The 17,175-nt window shown below is 38.1% G+C and overlaps 1 protein-coding gene and 3 long non-coding RNA genes across 5 annotated transcripts in view; 1 reads left to right on the top strand and 3 right to left on the bottom strand.

Annotated features, from left to right (window-relative positions):
* Positions 1 to 7,640, bottom strand: part of LOC103512220 — a 17,162-nt gene extending 9,522 nt beyond the window's left edge. The window contains exon 1 of the long non-coding RNA XR_003392335.1: positions 7,490 to 7,640. This is a non-coding gene — a long non-coding RNA (uncharacterized LOC103512220). The remainder of the gene's footprint in view (positions 1 to 7,489) is intronic.
* Positions 7,641 to 12,325: 4,685 nt separating this feature from the next.
* LOC103512227 (phosphopantothenate--cysteine ligase) overlaps positions 12,326 to 17,175 on the top strand; it is a 25,344-nt gene continuing 20,494 nt past the window's right edge. For both annotated transcript variants that reach the window (XM_026825759.1, XM_026825758.1), the window contains exons 1-2: positions 12,326 to 12,450; positions 14,327 to 14,421. In XM_026825759.1, coding sequence (XP_026681560.1) covers positions 12,341 to 12,450; positions 14,327 to 14,421 — 205 coding nt within the window. In that variant the 5' untranslated portion in view covers positions 12,326 to 12,340. The remainder of the gene's footprint in view (positions 12,451 to 14,326; positions 14,422 to 17,175) is intronic.
* LOC113468674 overlaps positions 14,943 to 17,175 on the bottom strand; it is a 7,689-nt gene continuing 5,456 nt past the window's right edge. The window contains exon 2 of the long non-coding RNA XR_003392339.1: positions 14,943 to 15,010. This is a non-coding gene — a long non-coding RNA (uncharacterized LOC113468674). The remainder of the gene's footprint in view (positions 15,011 to 17,175) is intronic.
* On the bottom strand, positions 15,636 to 16,746 carry LOC103512221. Its single transcript, XR_541523.3, has 2 exons — positions 16,543 to 16,746; positions 15,636 to 15,797 (listed from the first exon to the last, which is right to left on the bottom strand). It is a non-coding gene; the product is annotated as an uncharacterized LOC103512221 (long non-coding RNA).

Raw genomic sequence — 17,175 nt, 5'->3', positions numbered from 1 at the left:
TTGGTTGGTAGTGCGTCTGCCTTGTAAGCGCTCGGCCGCGGACGGATTTTATCCTGAACGGATAATGTTTGTTCTCGGAACGGGTGGCTTTCTCTTATCCTATCTTCCTTCTCTCTTCGATTTCGGGACGATAAGACCTTAGCCGTTACAAATCCCTCGATCAAACCTATTAAAAAACTTAAATTCCTATTTCACTCCATTTCAGATAAAGTCTCAGGGCCGGGGTGAGATCCTGCTGTCTCTCTGTTGGCAGCCGGCAGCCAACCGCTTCACCATAGTGGTTCTCAAGGCTCGGAATTTGCCCAAAATGGACGTCACTGGTCTTGCAGGTAATAATTTGTGTGCAACCTTTCCCCGTTTGTTCTCCGAACGACACAAAATGTCCTTGTAATTTTAAAAATAATCTTCTCTTTCAACCAACCTCAGTGGTGCAGTGGACTTTGAATCTGGAGGTAACCACCGAGTCCAAGTAATAGTAATAGTGCTTATTTATACTGCTCGCATAGGACTGAAAAGTCCCTTTACTCCAGCAGTAGGCTACTACTATTATTGTGGTCAAATTCTCAAATTATATTGAGGATAAAATTCCATACCTCGGCTGGGATTGAACCCACGCCCTCCTGTTTACCAGGCGAGCGTCTTACAGCCCCCATCCCGATAGCTCAAAGGGAGAAAGTTGGATATTTTTGGATTCTTAATTCGGGGAGCTCGGGTTCGAGTCCAAGCAGTGACACAGAAATTTAGTAGCGTCACATTTCGAGACGGACATTTACTTATAAGTTTTACTTAAACGTGTTAGAACTTAATTATCTGTACCTACCTACTTTTTGTTAGGGCATATGGTGCAAATGGAGGTATTTTTTCCATGAGTTCAATACTTAAGCGTGTTCTTACACTACTTGATACTTAAAGTAAGTTATGAAGGTTACTTATTTATTATTATCATTATTATTTTCATCTCAATCTATAAAATCTGAATCGCGTGTACACACGCACATACCCATATGTATATCCCCCCCTACATACACGAGGTCAGGAAGATAGGAACCCGCATATTCAAACTTCTATCTTCTTTTGATAAGAGCGTTTTTGATATTCACTTTAATTAGATTGTACTTATATTTCATGGAGGTAGTATATAGGTTGTTGGGTTCTAAACTTGCTTGTAGGAAATAAACTTGTTGGAAATGTACTTGTTGGAAGGAAAAAAAGGAACTTTATTTGAAGGAAAATTGGGATGTACAGGATTTGGACATTTTTCTTAGAAACTTCAGATTAATGATAAAGCAGACTTTGGAACCCCAACAATGAGGAAATCCGTTTAGGTACCTACTGTTTTTCTTCTTCTTCCTTTTATTATTCATTATCATTACCTATTAGTTTAGTCTTCTTCCTATTATTATTCTTTATCATTACCTATTAGTTTAGTAACCTCTTAATTTAGTACAAAAATTAATGATTGTGGATATGTGGGTTTGGTATCTACCAACTTTAAATTTTAAACCTTACCTTACTTAAATACCTTAAGAAAAAGCTATTCACACTGTTTTTCGGTGATAAATTTAGGTCAATAAAGGTAAAGGGTGATCTGTACCCACACTACCTTTGAATTGAAACTTGGGTGTGTAGAGTGGACCAAGCTCAACACCAACCATATGAATATTATCACAGAAATGATCTTAAATGACACTAGAGTTTCTCAACAACAAAATAAATAACTAATTCTTACTTTATCCTTCATCAGAAATAAAGCAATATTCATCTAAGTAAATTAATATATTCATAATTTACTGGAACACATTTCATGGCAATCTTTGGATTTCATTTGAATCAAGTGAGAATATAAATTCTTGTTTCTGTAGAGTCTGTAGACTCACCAATAAAAAGAGCAGACAGATTCATAGTTAGTTAATAGTCAAGTAGAATTTCAGGTCAAAGTCAAGAGAAGATATGAATAGGTTCCAATACCTCTCTTCCCTTCTCAGCTGCGCTAGAGAAACAGCAGTTCTCAAAATATTCACTGACATGTGATATCTAGTCCCTATGACTCCTTCCTAGCTTTTAACTACTGATGCAGTGTTTTTTTTTTTTTAAATTTTGTTTTGGTAGGTATCATATCTTTTCCTTGATCTTTTTTCCCTAGCATTTCACCTACTTGTTACTGTCAAACTTTCTTGGTGGGGCAGAGTGTTACCAAGCTCCTTAATCAATTTTAATTTGTCATATAGTTACCTTCTACTGACCCACCCCTCCATACTTTCCTACTTATGCCTTCCACTTATATTCAGACCAGCTGCAGTCAGTCAGATGGTCTGAGTGTGTGTGGCTGGCTCTACAGACAGTTCTAATCTCATGTGTATTAATGTTAGGTATTTGTAGTCTCATGTTAAATCAAGTGTCTTTCAGCTTTCAACATGATGTTCAATATTTACCAAGGTAGGTATTTAATTTTCACCTTTTTGAACCTTTGCTGTTCATACTGTTTTAAGCAAGTGAAACAGCATACTTAAGTAACTATTTAAGTTCAACATTTTCTATAAATAACCCAAAGCCTATTAATTTTAATTTAGCGTTCGATCAGCCCAAACTGGGGGCCCCGCGCCTTTGAAACTGCCCCGGGCCCCGCGGGGGGCTAATCCGGCCCTGCAAGCAACTGCTGCTTCTACAAAAGCAAATACAGGGGGGATTTCTGGGGGTTCAAGTTTAGACAGTTTGGTCGGTAAGGCTGAAAACCGCCAAAAAGCGGTCGAAGTACCAGCAAAAGTTTACTGTTGCATCCTTGTTTCCTTGTCATATTAGGTACCAAATTTCAAGTTTCTATCTCTTACCATTCTCGACATATTTATTTTGTGTACAGACACACACAGAGACCAAGGGCTGAAACTTTGGATTTAGGCTCTAGGGACCTTAAAACGTGTTTTGGCACTAAAAACTGGCCATCGAAAATTGTGAGCGAATACATTACCTACTTTCCTTCCTATAGGATTTCCGATGGCCAGTATTTAGAGCCAAAACACGTTTTAAGGTCCCTAGAGCCTAAATCCAAAGTTTCAGCCATTGGTCTCTGTGTGCGTCTGTCTGTACACAAAATATGTCGAGGGATATTATTACAACTTATTATCGCACTTTTAAAAGTTAGTTAGCTTAGTTGGTAGTGCGTCTGCCTTGTAAGCGCTAGGCCGCGGGTTCGATTCCCGCCCGGGGCGGATTTTATCCTGATGGGATAATGTTCGTTCTCGGAACGGCTGGCTTTCTCCTATCCTGTCTTCCTTCTCTCTTCGATTTCGGGACGATAAGACCCTAGCAGTTACAGTTCCCTCTGTCAAACCTCTTAAAAAAAATCCTTCCTATAGGATAAGGAAAGTAAAAAAAAAAAAGAAAAAAATGTTCCCAGGAGGGGTCAATAATTGGAGTCAGGGCCCCAGGGACCAGTAAGCTGTGAATGCCCCTGTTTAATAGCTAATAATGATTCTGTTTAGTCAATGGAAGTAGTAATAAAGAACTCAGCACTAATGATAAAGCAGACTTTGGAACCCCAACAATGAGGAAATCCGTTTAGGTACCTACTGTTTTTCTTCTTCTTCCTTTTATTATTCATGATCATTCCCTATTAGTTTAGTCTTCTTCCTTTTATTATTCTTTATCATTACCTATTAGTTTAGTAACCTCTTAATTTAGTACACAAATTAATGATTGTGGATATGTGGGTTTGGTATCTACCAACTTTAAATTTTAAACCTTACCTACCTTACTTAAATACCTTGAGAAAAAGCTATTCACACTGTTTTTCGGTGATAAATTTAGGTTAATAAAGGGTGATCTGTACCCACACTACTTTTGAATTGAAACTTGGGTGTGTAGAGTGGACCAAGCTTGACACCAACCATATGAGTATTATCACAGAAATGATCTTAAATGACACTAGGGTTTCTCAACAGCAAAATAAATAACTAATTCTTACTTCATCAGAAATAAAGTAATATTCATCTAAGTAAATTATTATAGTCATAATTTACTGGAACACATTTCATGGCAATCTTTGGATTTCATTTGAATCAAGTGAGAATATAAATTCTCGTTTCTATCTATATCTACCAACTTTAAATTTTAAACCTTACCTTACTTAAATACCTTAAGAAAAAGCTATTCACACTGTTTTTCGGTGATAAAAAGTTAATAAAGGGTGATCTGTACCCACACTACTTTTGAATTGAAACTTGGGTGTGTAAAGTGGACCAAGCTTGACACCAACCATATGAATATTATCACAGAAATGATCTTAAATGACACTAGGGTTTCTCAACAGCAAAATAAATAACCAATTCTTACTTACTTCATCCTTCATCAGAAATAAAGTAATATTCATCTAAGTAAATTAATATAGTCATAATTTACTGGAACGCATTTCATGGCAATCTTTGGATTTCATTTGAATCAAGTGAGAATATAAATTCTTGTTTTTGTAGACTCACCAATAAAAAGAGCAGACAGATTCATAGTTAGTTAATAGTCAAGTAGAATTTTAGGTCAAAGTCAAGAGAAGATATGAATAAGTTCCAATAGGTACCTCTCTTCCCTTCCCAGCTGTGCTAGAGAAACAGCAGTTCTCAAAATATTCACTGACATGTGATATCTAGTCCCTATGACTCCTTCCTAGCTTTTAACTACTTACTGATGCAGTGTTTTTTTAAAATTTTGTTTTGGTATCATATCTTTTCCTCGATCTTTTTTCCCTAGCATTTCACCTACTTGTTACTGTCAAACTTTCTTGGTGGGGCAGAGTGTTACCGAGCTCCTTAATCAATTTTAATTTGTCATTTAGTTACCTTCTATTGACCCACCCTTCCATACTTTCCTACTTATGCCTTCCACTTATATTCAGACCAGCTGCAGTCTGTCAGACGGTCTGAGTGTGTGTGGCTGGCTCTACAGACAGTTCTAATCTCATGTGTATTAATGTTAGGTATTTGTAGTCTCATGTTAAATCAAGTGTCTTTCAGCTTTCAACATGATATTCAATATTTACCAAGGTATTTAATTTTCACCGTTTTGAACCTTTGCTGTTCATACTGTTTTAAGCAAGTGAAACAGCTTACTTAAGTAAGTAACTATTTAAATTCAACAGTTTTCTATAAATAATCCAAAGCCTATTTATTTTAATTTAGCCCAACAAAGGACTTACTTAGATATTACATATTATACAAATCATACCAAATAACAAAATTTAAAAATAAACACTCAGTAGATACTAATGGGATACCCATGTAGGTACACATTTGGGTTTCTAAGAAGTGTTAATTAAATAGGTCCTGAGGCAATCCACACCATCACACGGTCAACAGTGTGGACGTGTTTCAGTTAATTGGTATACCTGGAACTGGAACATTCAGCGTTGAAGTTTTAGGTACCTAATCACCAGAATAGAATCGTTTCATTTGGGTATAGAAGAGGTACTAAGAACTTACTCATGGGTGAGCCATTAATATTAGAGATTACTTATAGGTAGGTACGTAAAAAACACTAAAACTTAAGCTGAAAACAACTGATAAGCTAATACAGATTACCTACAGGATTTGAGTTTCAGCAGTTCTCCTCAGGTGTTGGGAAATTTCTTGTTCAGGGTTTGGTGACTCATTAGAGTCATTAGTGACTCATTTACCTACTTTTCTACATACTAATTACCTACATATGTACTTACCTACCTAGTTAGTATCTATATGTAATTTCTAGGACTTATCATATCTGGGTACCTAGACCTTAGAAGCTTTCGACCCCGATGAAGAGGATTTTTCGTCCTACAAGGAAAGGCTTGAGAATTTCTTTACAATGAGAGGCATGACAGGTCATAGCCAGGAACATGATAGTGCCAAGCGCAGTGTTCTGTTAGGTTGTCTGAAGAGGGACCAGTTTAAGCAATTGGATATCAGCTCATTATCCCCACTACGAGATTTTTACCCCCACTCTCGAATTTTCGGTTCTTGGGTTAGATGCTAAATAAAATGCACCTCATAGGGTCTTATATGAAAAGCCCTCCGTGGAAAAGTCCCACGGTCATAAAGCGGTTTCTATTCCCCTCCTTGGCGGACCTCACTTCTTAAACACCAACTGTTTTATTTTGTTCTCCAGGTATTGAACCCGGGTCACTAGTTTGTCGCGCCGGTTAAACTCCGTGTGCGGTACGGTCAGTACGTGGTAGCCTTCTAGTTCCAGCAGACGCCGCGAGAGAGCGCTGATACCGTTCGCATGATTGTGGGTGCCCCGACAGAGGTCGTGATAGTCGAGTGTCAGGATCGCCACTCTGCGGGGGAAAAGATTAAGTATAAATAGCGTTTGGAAAGAATAAGTGAGATGTCTGGCTGGGGGACGTTAAACAGGGAGCAGACCAGTTTAGTCTGGCTGGGGGACTTTTAAACAGGGAGTATACCAGCCTAAATTTCCCTTGCTAAAGAAATAGCAAAGCTTGAGTGCGAAGGGCATCTACTCGTAAAATTCATAGCCAAAACCAAATGCCAGCCCAAAGCAATCACCCTAGGTAGGACTGATTGAAAGGCTGAAGAAAAACGCCGACCCCATGTGTACACGGGAAAAGGCGAAGAAAAAATAATTACAACACCTTGAAATGGAAAGCAACTGTCGTAATACTTGTCAAGTATCTGGGCACAGAATCGAGAACAAAGAAGACAAGGAGACAAGGTAAGTTTCTAAACAAAGACTCATTATTGTCTTGATTACCTCATCCTTTTATCAGACGTAACCTGGACCAAAAATTGTAATTTCAAAGCCCAACCTGCCCTTAATTTTAATGAACATACCAGTTATTTCTAGCTAGAACGAAATTCTGACAGTCATTTGCTCTTGCTCAGGTGTTATTCCCCGTACAACTGCTCGTTGCTCGAGAACAAAAAGGTGGTAGGGTATGACCAAATTTTACGTCATGGACAATTTTCTGCGTAGTAAAATAAGGGAAAATTTATCCCATCAGAGTGAGTGCAATCTACTGAAATTTTATTGTCAAAAAAAATCAATTAGTCATTTTAAAAGGCAAAAAGGTGGTAGGGTATGACCAAATTTTACGTCATGGACAATTTTCTGCGTAGTAAAATAAGGGAAAATTTATCCCATCAGAGTGATAGCAATCTACTGAAATTTTATTGTCAAAAATCAATTAGTCATTTCAAAAGAAAGAAAACCCAAGAGACTTTCGTGTTTGAATGATAGAGAAATAAAAAATTATCTTCACTAAAGAGAAAATGGCGACTGTGGAACTAAACAGGACATCATTCTATCCAGATTCAGATCTAGAAAAAGCTCATTTCAACGTAACTAAAGAGAAAATGGCGACTGTGGAACTAAACAGGACATCATTCTATCCAGATTCAGATCTAGAAAAAGCTCATTTCAACGTAAAAATACCAGTGAAAACCAACAAATACCATGAATATTAGTAGTGAGTTGCATTCGAAACAATAAAAAGTCACTGCATACTTACAATTTATTGAGAAAAATCACTTTTTATTAGATAAAAATTGATTAAAATTTAACAAGTTTGATGACGAAAATAACTACGTAACCCCACACACACAACCCCAACAAGGAACACGAAACAACTGAAAAAAAAAAAATCGAGGTGCACGTAGTTCAAGTAATCATCCGTCACGTAGTGGTAGCAGCACTGTACAGCGAACGCATCTTTTGTCTTCAGTTCCACCACTTGTTCATAGAGGGCGCACTAAAAAACTCGTAAGGTTCGTTCACACGATGCCATTATCGCGGAGTGTTATCAATTTTTGTCACGTTATCAATAACGTGTCCAAGCGTGCTAAATTTAAATCGTTTCCTCAAAGGACAAAGGTGAAAAAGCTCGTAAGGTTCGTTCACACGATGCCATTATCGCGGAGTGTTATCAATTTTTGTCACGTTATCAATAACGTGTCCAAGCGTGCTAAATATAAATCGTTTCCTCAAAGGACAAAGGTGAAAAAGTACCTGAAAATTTTTACGATTTCAAATCTCCTTCAGCCAGCCTAGTAAGCTTGAAAGATAGCGTCTGCCTTGTAAGCACTATGTGGCGGGTTCGATTCCCGTCCGGGGCAAACTTCATCCTAAACAGATAACGTTCGTTCTCAAGCCAGCCTAGTTAGCTTGGAAGGTAGTACGGCTTCAATGGAGCAGTTGCAAATGGGTAAAAATACAGCCAGCCTAGTAAGCTTGAAAGATAGCGTCTGCCTTGTAAGCACTATGTGGCGGGTTCGATTCCCGTCCGGGGCAAACTTCATCCTACACAGATAACGTTCGTTCTCGAGCCGGCCAAGCTAGCTTGAAAGGTAGCACGGCTTAAATTCCCGCCCGGGGCCGGGGCAAACTTTACCACGGTTCGTTCTGGGAACGGCTGGCTTTAAAAATTATTAATAAATGGTCGATTTGTACGTAAAAAGTAGTGAAAAATCCAAATCTGAGGTCAAAACTCCGAAAAAAATAACTGTAAAAGGTCGAAAATTCAATTTTCATTCTAATGAAAGAGTTCAAAGATGTGTGACGTCAGACTTTAGGCAGTTGCCTCACGATTTACCGGTATTTTTTAAATCTATCTATCTCGGGATCTAGAAATCGTAGGAGAAAAAGAAAAATTTAATTGGTCCTCATTTTTCCTGCCCTATGACTTTGAAACATCACCCAAGTAAGCACAACTGTTCTATTCCCGCCCGGGGCCGGGGCAAACTTTACCAAGGTTCGTTCTGGGAACGACTGGCTTCCTTCTATCCTGTCCTTGTTCTCTCTTCTCTCTTCGATTTCGGGAGAGTAAAACCTCCGTTCTTACAGCTCCTTCTATCAAACCTCTTAAAAGATCCTTTTCTGAGTGAGTTTTTCAGTTCACTGAAAGCATTAGGCTTGTTTAGGTAAATCTAACTAATAATTAAGTCGGAGAAACGTGAACAACAGAAATGATGGGTTTAGGTACAACAATGTATTCCTTAAATTTATTTAAACGTGAAACAATACGCCCTTGTAGAGTTCAATTTTCAACAATGATTAGATCACTTAATTCGATTCGAAACTTAGAATTCCCTCTGACTTATTACTTTTTTCACGAGGCTGAGTGTCTCCTATCCTGTCTTCCTTCTCTCTTCGATTTCGGGACAATAAGACCATAGCAGTTACAGTTCCCTCTGTCAAACCTCTTAAAAAAAAGTTTAAATTTCAGTGGCCAATAAGGCATTGCATTCATAAGCAAGGGGACTGTCGTCGAGGGGATCCAAGCACAGAGCCAAAAAAAACTTCAACAGCGGGATCGAAGTTTTTTTCGGCTCTATGTTTGGAGTTCGGGGTGCACTCAGCCTCGTAAGGACAACCAAGGAGCAACTTGAATCAGGTAGCGACCAGTGGCGACATTACCAGTGTAAAAAGATTATTGAAATATGGGCATTTATTGCAAAGGAGGCAGTTAGTTATGCTGTGATGTCCACAAAATGTGTGAAAAAGCTCTGCTTTACCACAAAAAAATCGAGATTTGATTTGATTGATTTTGATTCTATTCTATTCTTACCTAAGTGAACTTACCTGAATTTTTGTACCTCAGAATACCCATACTGAAACTCAGGGAGCCAATCACAGCTGGTTTATCATTGGATGGTATGGCTTCACACATATCAGCGGCTACCTTCTCTAACAATACCTGCGCCGAGGGAGTGGTTTATCATTGGATGGTATGGCTTCACACATATCAGCGGCTACCTTCTCTAACAATACCTGCGCCGAGGGAGAAAAATAAGATATTTTAGGATAGGATAGGATTTTTTACTTTATTCCTTAGAATAATTCCAAATCGATATTAATGAATGAAGAGTAGCAGTTTAGTGAACTGGAGAGCTCATTCGAACTCATTGGTCACATTTTAAAATAGAATCATTGCTGTACTTTCATCCTGAACCATTTGAATCACAGCTGGTTTATCATTGGATGGTATGGCTTCACACATATCAGCGGCTACCTTCTCTAACAATACCTGCGCCGAGGGAGAAAAAATAAGATATTAATTTAGGATAGGATAGGATTTTTTACTTTATTCCTTAGAATAATTCCATATCGATATTAATGAATGAAGAGTAGCAGTTTAGTGAACTGGAGAGCTCATTCGAACTCAAGGGTCACATTTTAAAAAAGAATCATTGCTGTACTTTCATCCTGAACCATTTATATTATACATAGCTACTCATTTTCCTCACGAGGCTGAGCGGGGACACCGCAATAGCCAGTCACGGAATGAATAATTTGCATGATACAATTTTTTTGACACCACCGGGAATCGAACCCAGGTCTCCCGCATGCAAGGCGAGCGCAGTGACCACTACGCCAATAGGATAGGATTTTTTACTTTATTCCTTAGAATAATTCCATATCGATATTAATGAATGAAGAGTAGCAGTTTAGTGAACTGGAGAGCTTATTCGAACTCATTGGTCATTGCTGTACTTTCATCCTGAAAAAAAGAATCATTGCTGTACTTTCATCCTGAACCATTTATATTATACATTGCTACTCATTTTCCTCACGAGGCTGAGCGGGGACACCGCAATAGCCAGTCACGGAATCAATAATTTGCATGATACAATTTTTTTGACCCCTTATATTATACATTGCTACTCATTTTCCTCACGAGGCTGAGCGGGGACACCGCAATAGCCAGTCACGGAATCAATAATTTGCATGATAATTTTTTTGACCTTGCCGGGAATCGAACCCAGGTCTCCCGCATGCAAGGCGAGCGCAGTGACCACTACGCCATTCTGAAGTTGAACTTGGTGTTATTTGTGTGTTATTGAAAATTAACAGAATAATATCTCATCTTATTTATTTTCATTGCCTGTAAAAGATCAGGACAAAACTATTCCAGGATCCCTCTGCATGTAACCTACATGTAGGCTGGGAAACTCTTTGGGACAAAAAGCCTAATGCAGCTATCAGTCTTTCATGTAAAATTTGCCATCAGCAGGAAAAACAAATTTGGTGCTGTAAATTGTGGTTAGGCAAGCCACTGGCGCTCGAGAAAACTTACAGATCTGGGAATATTCAACATCTCTATTCATTACCATTTTTATTCTGGTTCTGGTAAGTGGGTTCTGAATGGGCAACTGGACTCTCAACCATTATAAGGGTTTGGTCAGGGCTGGACTCACTTCTTGTGTGACGGTGTTCTTAATGTAGCAAGTTTTTGAGACGGCAGCTGAACAAACAGAGGCAATTTTAGGAGAGTTACACAATTCTGGGACCCCAAATTTGAACTTGTGATGTGTTTTGATGGAAAGTTGACTTGTTCTAAATTTCATCAAAATTGGATCAGGCAATCACAGGTTATGGCGGAACAAACATTCAAAAATCCAAACCAAATGCAAAACTGGCGAGTTAAAACGTAGACCTTCACTTCATTTGGTCAATTACATACCCAGCACTTACCAGATATATTTTCTGAATACAACACAATGGACAGTAAGATTCAAAAATCCAAACCAAATGCAAAACTGGCGAGTTAAAACGTAGACCTTCACTTCATTTGGTCAATTACATACCCAGCACTTACCACCTTACCAGATATATTTTCTGAATACAACACAATGGACAGCAGAGAAGAAATGGAAATTTAATTTTAAAACTCATCCTGAAACCAATATTGAACCAAATAGAATTAAAATCAGCAAAAGTTGATAGATTTCCTATTATACAGGGCGGTCGGAATTTTTCTTTAGAATTTTGAAACCATAGATCCAGGAGGTCAATACAAAACTTTTTTACTCTATGAACATATGCTCTAAAATGCTTCCTAACCGAGATATCGAGCAAAAAGGGCAAACGTTCTACTTTCTCAATTTTTTACTTTCTATTCTTACTAATGATACCTACTCACCTTTCATTTAGGAAATAGGAGTGTTCCTGTAATTGATTGGCGCAGTGTACTAGCAAACTGTTATCAGAAGTATCAAAAAGGCGTGCGTTGGATACATATTATTGTGGCGTTTTTATTACTTACTTATCTACGTATGTACTTATAGGGTGGAAAATGTAAAAATTTCGAGGAACTTTGCGTGCAGCACAAATTTAAACAGTAATTCAATTTTCCCAATGACCAAGTCCAGATATAATTTGACCTATTGTCCTATTTCTTGTTTAGACTGCACAAGTAAAGGGACTTTTCAGTCTCATTCTGGCAGTATGAGGTTAGAATGAAAATAAAATAGTCGGAGGCCGTACATCTAATAATGCAACCGAGATATTGGAAAAAGTTCTCTTGTAGGAAGACTACTATACACATTCCATTATATTTCAGAGTGGTGGAACTACAGTACCTATGGAACATAACACGGTACGGTTCGTAGACAATTTTTCTGCTGGGACCCGAGGAGCTTCATCGGTCGAGTATTTTGTCGAACAGGGATATGCTGTCCTGTTTGTGTATAGGTAAGAAGACCTTCTTTTAAAATTACTATTGTAAGAAAAAGAGGTTTGATAGTGGGAATTGTAACTGCTAAGGTCTTATTGTCCCGAAAGCGAAGAGAGGAAGACAGGATAGAAGAGCGCCAGACGTTCCGAGAACGAACCTTATCCCTTCAGGATAAAAACCGCCCCGGGCGGGTATCGAACCCGCGACGTAGCGGTCACATGGCGGACGTGATACGGTGGTGTAGACCTTTTCTTTTTTGAACCCAACGCAGACAGAATCTAAAACGAAATTTTGACAAGGACAAGAAGATATTTAATTTCGATAAAAAAAAAAAATCTTTCTATGATGGCTTTCAAGTCAATCAATATGGTTCTAATTTGGTCGACTGTAGACAAACCTATATGTGGCAGAATTCAAAAGGGAGGGTGATGTAACCTATTTTCCCTATGATCATAAATTTCCCTCTTCAGGCGAGCCGAAAGTAAGCACGTATTTCATTCAAAACAATGTTAACAAGTAGGTACCTACTCGAAGTTTGGCATACCAACATGCTGCGGTGGTGTAGACCTTTTCTTTTTTGAACCCAACGCAGACAGAATCTAAAACGAAATTTTGACAAGGACAAGAAGATATTTAATTTCGATTTAAAAAAAAAAAATCTATGACGGCTTCCAAGTCAATTGACATGGTTCTAATTCGGTCGACTGTAGACAAACCTATATGTGGCAGAATTCAAAAGGGAAGGTGGTGTAACCTATTTTCCCTATGATCATAAATTTCCCTCTTCAGGCGAGCCGAAAGTAAGCACGTATTTCATTCAAAACAATGTTAACAAGAAGGTACCTACTCAAAGTTTGGCATACCAACATGCTGCCTACACCTGTTAGCTTCAGCTAACAAGCACCTGCTTTTATGGATGGGAAATGGGAATACTAAATATTTTTCATCATCAAATGTTTGTGTGGCCAATAAATGGGAACTTATCAACTAAAAGAAAAATAAATAAAATTTACTGCAAAATTACCTTGACCATCTGCGGTAGCTGAATGCTTGAGATAAGCTTAGCGGCCTCATCGTCCCCCGTGATTCCCAGAACCACTGACAAATCTCCTAGGGACTCGGTGGTCTCGTCTCTAGATTTGATCGGTCGCCCCAGCACCCGACACATTTTGATGAACCGAGTATCCGACTCAAAATCGGACAACTTGATCTTGTCCTTGGTTGACCAATCAGTGAGTGTACTCAACACCTGAATAGAATAAAATTATAGAAAAAAGATTAGATTAGAAATAAGAATATGTTGTTGTTTACAAATGTGGAAATTGAAAAGTCTTTTTTTTTTTTAGCATCCCAATATTTTTTCAATAGGTATCAATGCTGGCTTCCATGGCAGAACATTTACAGAAATGGCTGATGTTCATTGGAACATTTAAAGAACATCTGTACAACCAATTCTATGGAGGTGTTCTGTCAAGCAAGAGGTGTTCTTTTCTTGCACCTAGCAGAATTGGTTTTTACCTTCAGAGCATGCTTCCTGGATACCAAATGGGTATCAACCGCTGCAAGCAGAGTTTCCACATCCTTCGCATTGGCTATGATGGTCTCTATCGGGTCGAGTTTCTTCTTCCTCACAGGAGAAATTTTGCTTGGTTTCAGGTCAGATATTGAGGCAAATGCTTGGGCTATAATCGGAGACTTCTGTTGAACGTTATGTGACCTTTTTTATAGTCAACATGGGCTGAACCAATGAGATTTCCCTTCGGACGTTTAACACCATGTCCACACTTGCTCCACAAACCAGAATCTCGCAATCTCATTGGTTCAGCCATGTTGACTATAAAAAAAGTCACAATCAAATACGGTATAGGCTAATGTGTTCTTTATTTGTTTCAGAAACAATTCCATTCGTCCGTACATTAGGCATTTCTCCGGTGCCACATTCCTGGACTGTCTACAAGTGTCTGCTGACAATCCTGACACTATCTCCGGTAAGCTGAAGACTGGTATTTTCACAAATATCGCCAATGGTCAGTCATGCAATGTTCAATGCCAGCTACTCACGATTAGACCTGGGTCTAAGCGCTAGGCCGCGGGTTCGATTCCCGCCCGGGGCGGATTCTATCCTGATGGGATAATGTTCGTTCTCGGAACGCCAGCTTTCTCCTATCCTGTCTTCCTTCTCTCTTCGATTTCGGGACGATAAGACCATAGCAGTTAGAGTTCCCTCTGTCAAACCTCTTTAAAAAAAAAAAAAACCCTGGGTCTGTCAGAAGGTCTGAGTGTGAGTGGTTCGGTATTGGCATAAGATTGAAGAGACTGCCCACCAGACAAAGCCCCTAAGGGAGAGAGTCAAAGCCCCTAAATAACATTCCGAAGTTCAGAAATACCAGAGTCCGAAGTTCAAAAACGGAGAAAAAAAAAAAACTAATTTTCAAAGGGAAATATTCTGTTCAAAGCGAAACAAAGGAATAACACAAACTGACTACTCAGTACACTATGCACGTGATCATTGAGGTGACTACGCCCCAGTACTACATAGGACCAGACTAGATCCAACCAAAGTGAACTACTCGCCACCTGTAATACAACATATGTCATGTGGTGTAAAATAACACAAACTGACTACTCAGTACACTATGCACGTGATCATTGAGGTGACTACGCCCCAGTACTAGATAGGACCAGACTAGATCCAACCTTTTTTCGTTGTGAAAAAAAAAAAAAAAAAAAAAACCTTGATATTCATTATTTCTCTTTGAAACCCGAGGGCTCAAATACTTTTGCTATGAAATAATAATTGAGACAAGAATGAGAACTCCTCAAAAGATGACTTAAGATAAAACAAATCTATAAATGAATTGTTCCCACGAAGAAGGTTAGGCGGTAGAGAACGCCTAAGGCGTTAACCTCGCCTAGTGGTTGCCTTCCACTCAAGAGTCTATTATTATTATTATTATTATCAAATACTTTTGTTATGAAATAATAATTGAGACAAGAATGAGAACTCTCAACAGTTTAATGTTCCACAACAGCCTCAAAAGATGACTTAAGATAAAACAAATCTATAAATGAATTGTTCCCACGAAGAAGAGCCTATGTTATTTTTGCTACTAACTAACATATTCCTTCTTCCTGGGAACAATTGAAAGGTTGCACAAGTTTTTTTCATAGCTTTTCTCAGTTTTCACATATTGTAGCATACCTTTCTCATTTTTGTCTTCACTTGATTTTGTCTTTGTGTGCTCCAAACATATCCTTGACGAGTGAAACTGACTTTGATGATTGAAAACCCGCAACAACTGGTTTGTCTTGAAACATCTTAGCATGATGAGTTTACTGCTGATCATTACAAATGCTGCTATCACTGAAAAGAAAAATAACGGTCAAAATAATTATAAAAGTCTATCTTATTTTGTACAGGTGCATTTGATGCTTCAAAGGATTTAGGGCACTGATAGCTCCAAAAAAAATGACACATCATGTATAAGAGAATCACCATGATCTAATCCTGAAGATAATTGTAAGTCTTCTGATCTAACAATGGATTTTAGATATCAAAATTAACATTCAAGCTTAATCACTCAGATTGTGGTCTCAGGCTTTGAAGCATCAAATGCACCTGTACAAAATAAGATAGACTTTTATAATTATTTGGACCAGTTAGATCAGAAGACTTACAATTATCTTCAGGATTAGATCATGGTGATTCTCTTATACATGATGTGTCATTTTTTTTGGAGCTATCAGATAGCAATTTGACAATAAACACCTTACCCAGAGTATTCCTGAGCCAACAGGTTCAAGATAAAGCTTTTGTTAACATTCAAGTATGCCCAAAGGCTATGTCTAAACTGTCTCTGGACATGGTCAGATGTTAACAAACACTTCAGCATGAGCATTAAGACCTGGGCTTTCATTGCACAATCTCTCAACCAATAGAGGTCAACGCCTAGATCAAATACCCAAATTGATGGATTTTTTCCATTTTATATTTGTCATTCTCAGATTCCTACGCTATAGAATTACTCATACTGAGATTTAATTAGATAATGAACTCCAGGTAGAAATGGGTAAAATCACTAGAGGCAGAGAGAGAAACTTCAACTTACCATGCAGCCCAATGTCTTATCGGACTTGAATCAATGTTGTTGGTTTCATTCAATCAAAACCTTCGAATTGTAGCACGATTCAAGACCTATCAGTCGACTCACACTTTACTCCTCATTTTCCAGAGTAAGACAGGTTTTCTGACTTGAGGTTTTCTGACAAAAACAGCCAAAAGCTGCCGAAAACTTTTTTGCCAATTTTTTTCCAAATTTCAAAATTTGCCGCCATTGAGCAATCTGATAAAACACAGACCAATTTTTCAAGGCGGCTTTACACGATGCACCAACACAGACTGCTTTATTTATCTGGCGTGGCGGCGGGAATATTTAAAAAGATGAAGATGAAAGTTTTGTAGATTTTGCTGATTTTGTACTTTTTTAAAAGCTTTTTTTCATCTCATCAGTGAAGTGAGAGTGAGATGTGAAAGTTTCTGTTATCAGTAGATATTTGATTTTCTTTTGGTGTTAGACTAGAACTATTTCCTGGATTTAAAGTACGTTAGCTTGAACTTTCTTGCTTTTAGAATAACCTGCTCTTAAAATATTAGGGAAGGAACAAACCTGAAGTATTTTTTTTTTTTTTTTTTTTAAAAGTTTTGGTATAGGAACTGTAAAAACAGTCTTATGATCTGTACT

This window comes from Diaphorina citri, unplaced genomic scaffold, assembly GCF_000475195.1.
Source record: "Diaphorina citri unplaced genomic scaffold, Diaci psyllid genome assembly version 1.1 scaffold811, whole genome shotgun sequence".
NCBI lineage: Eukaryota > Metazoa > Arthropoda > Insecta > Hemiptera > Psyllidae > Diaphorina > Diaphorina citri.
This window is presented reverse-complemented; position numbering and strand designations above follow the sequence as displayed.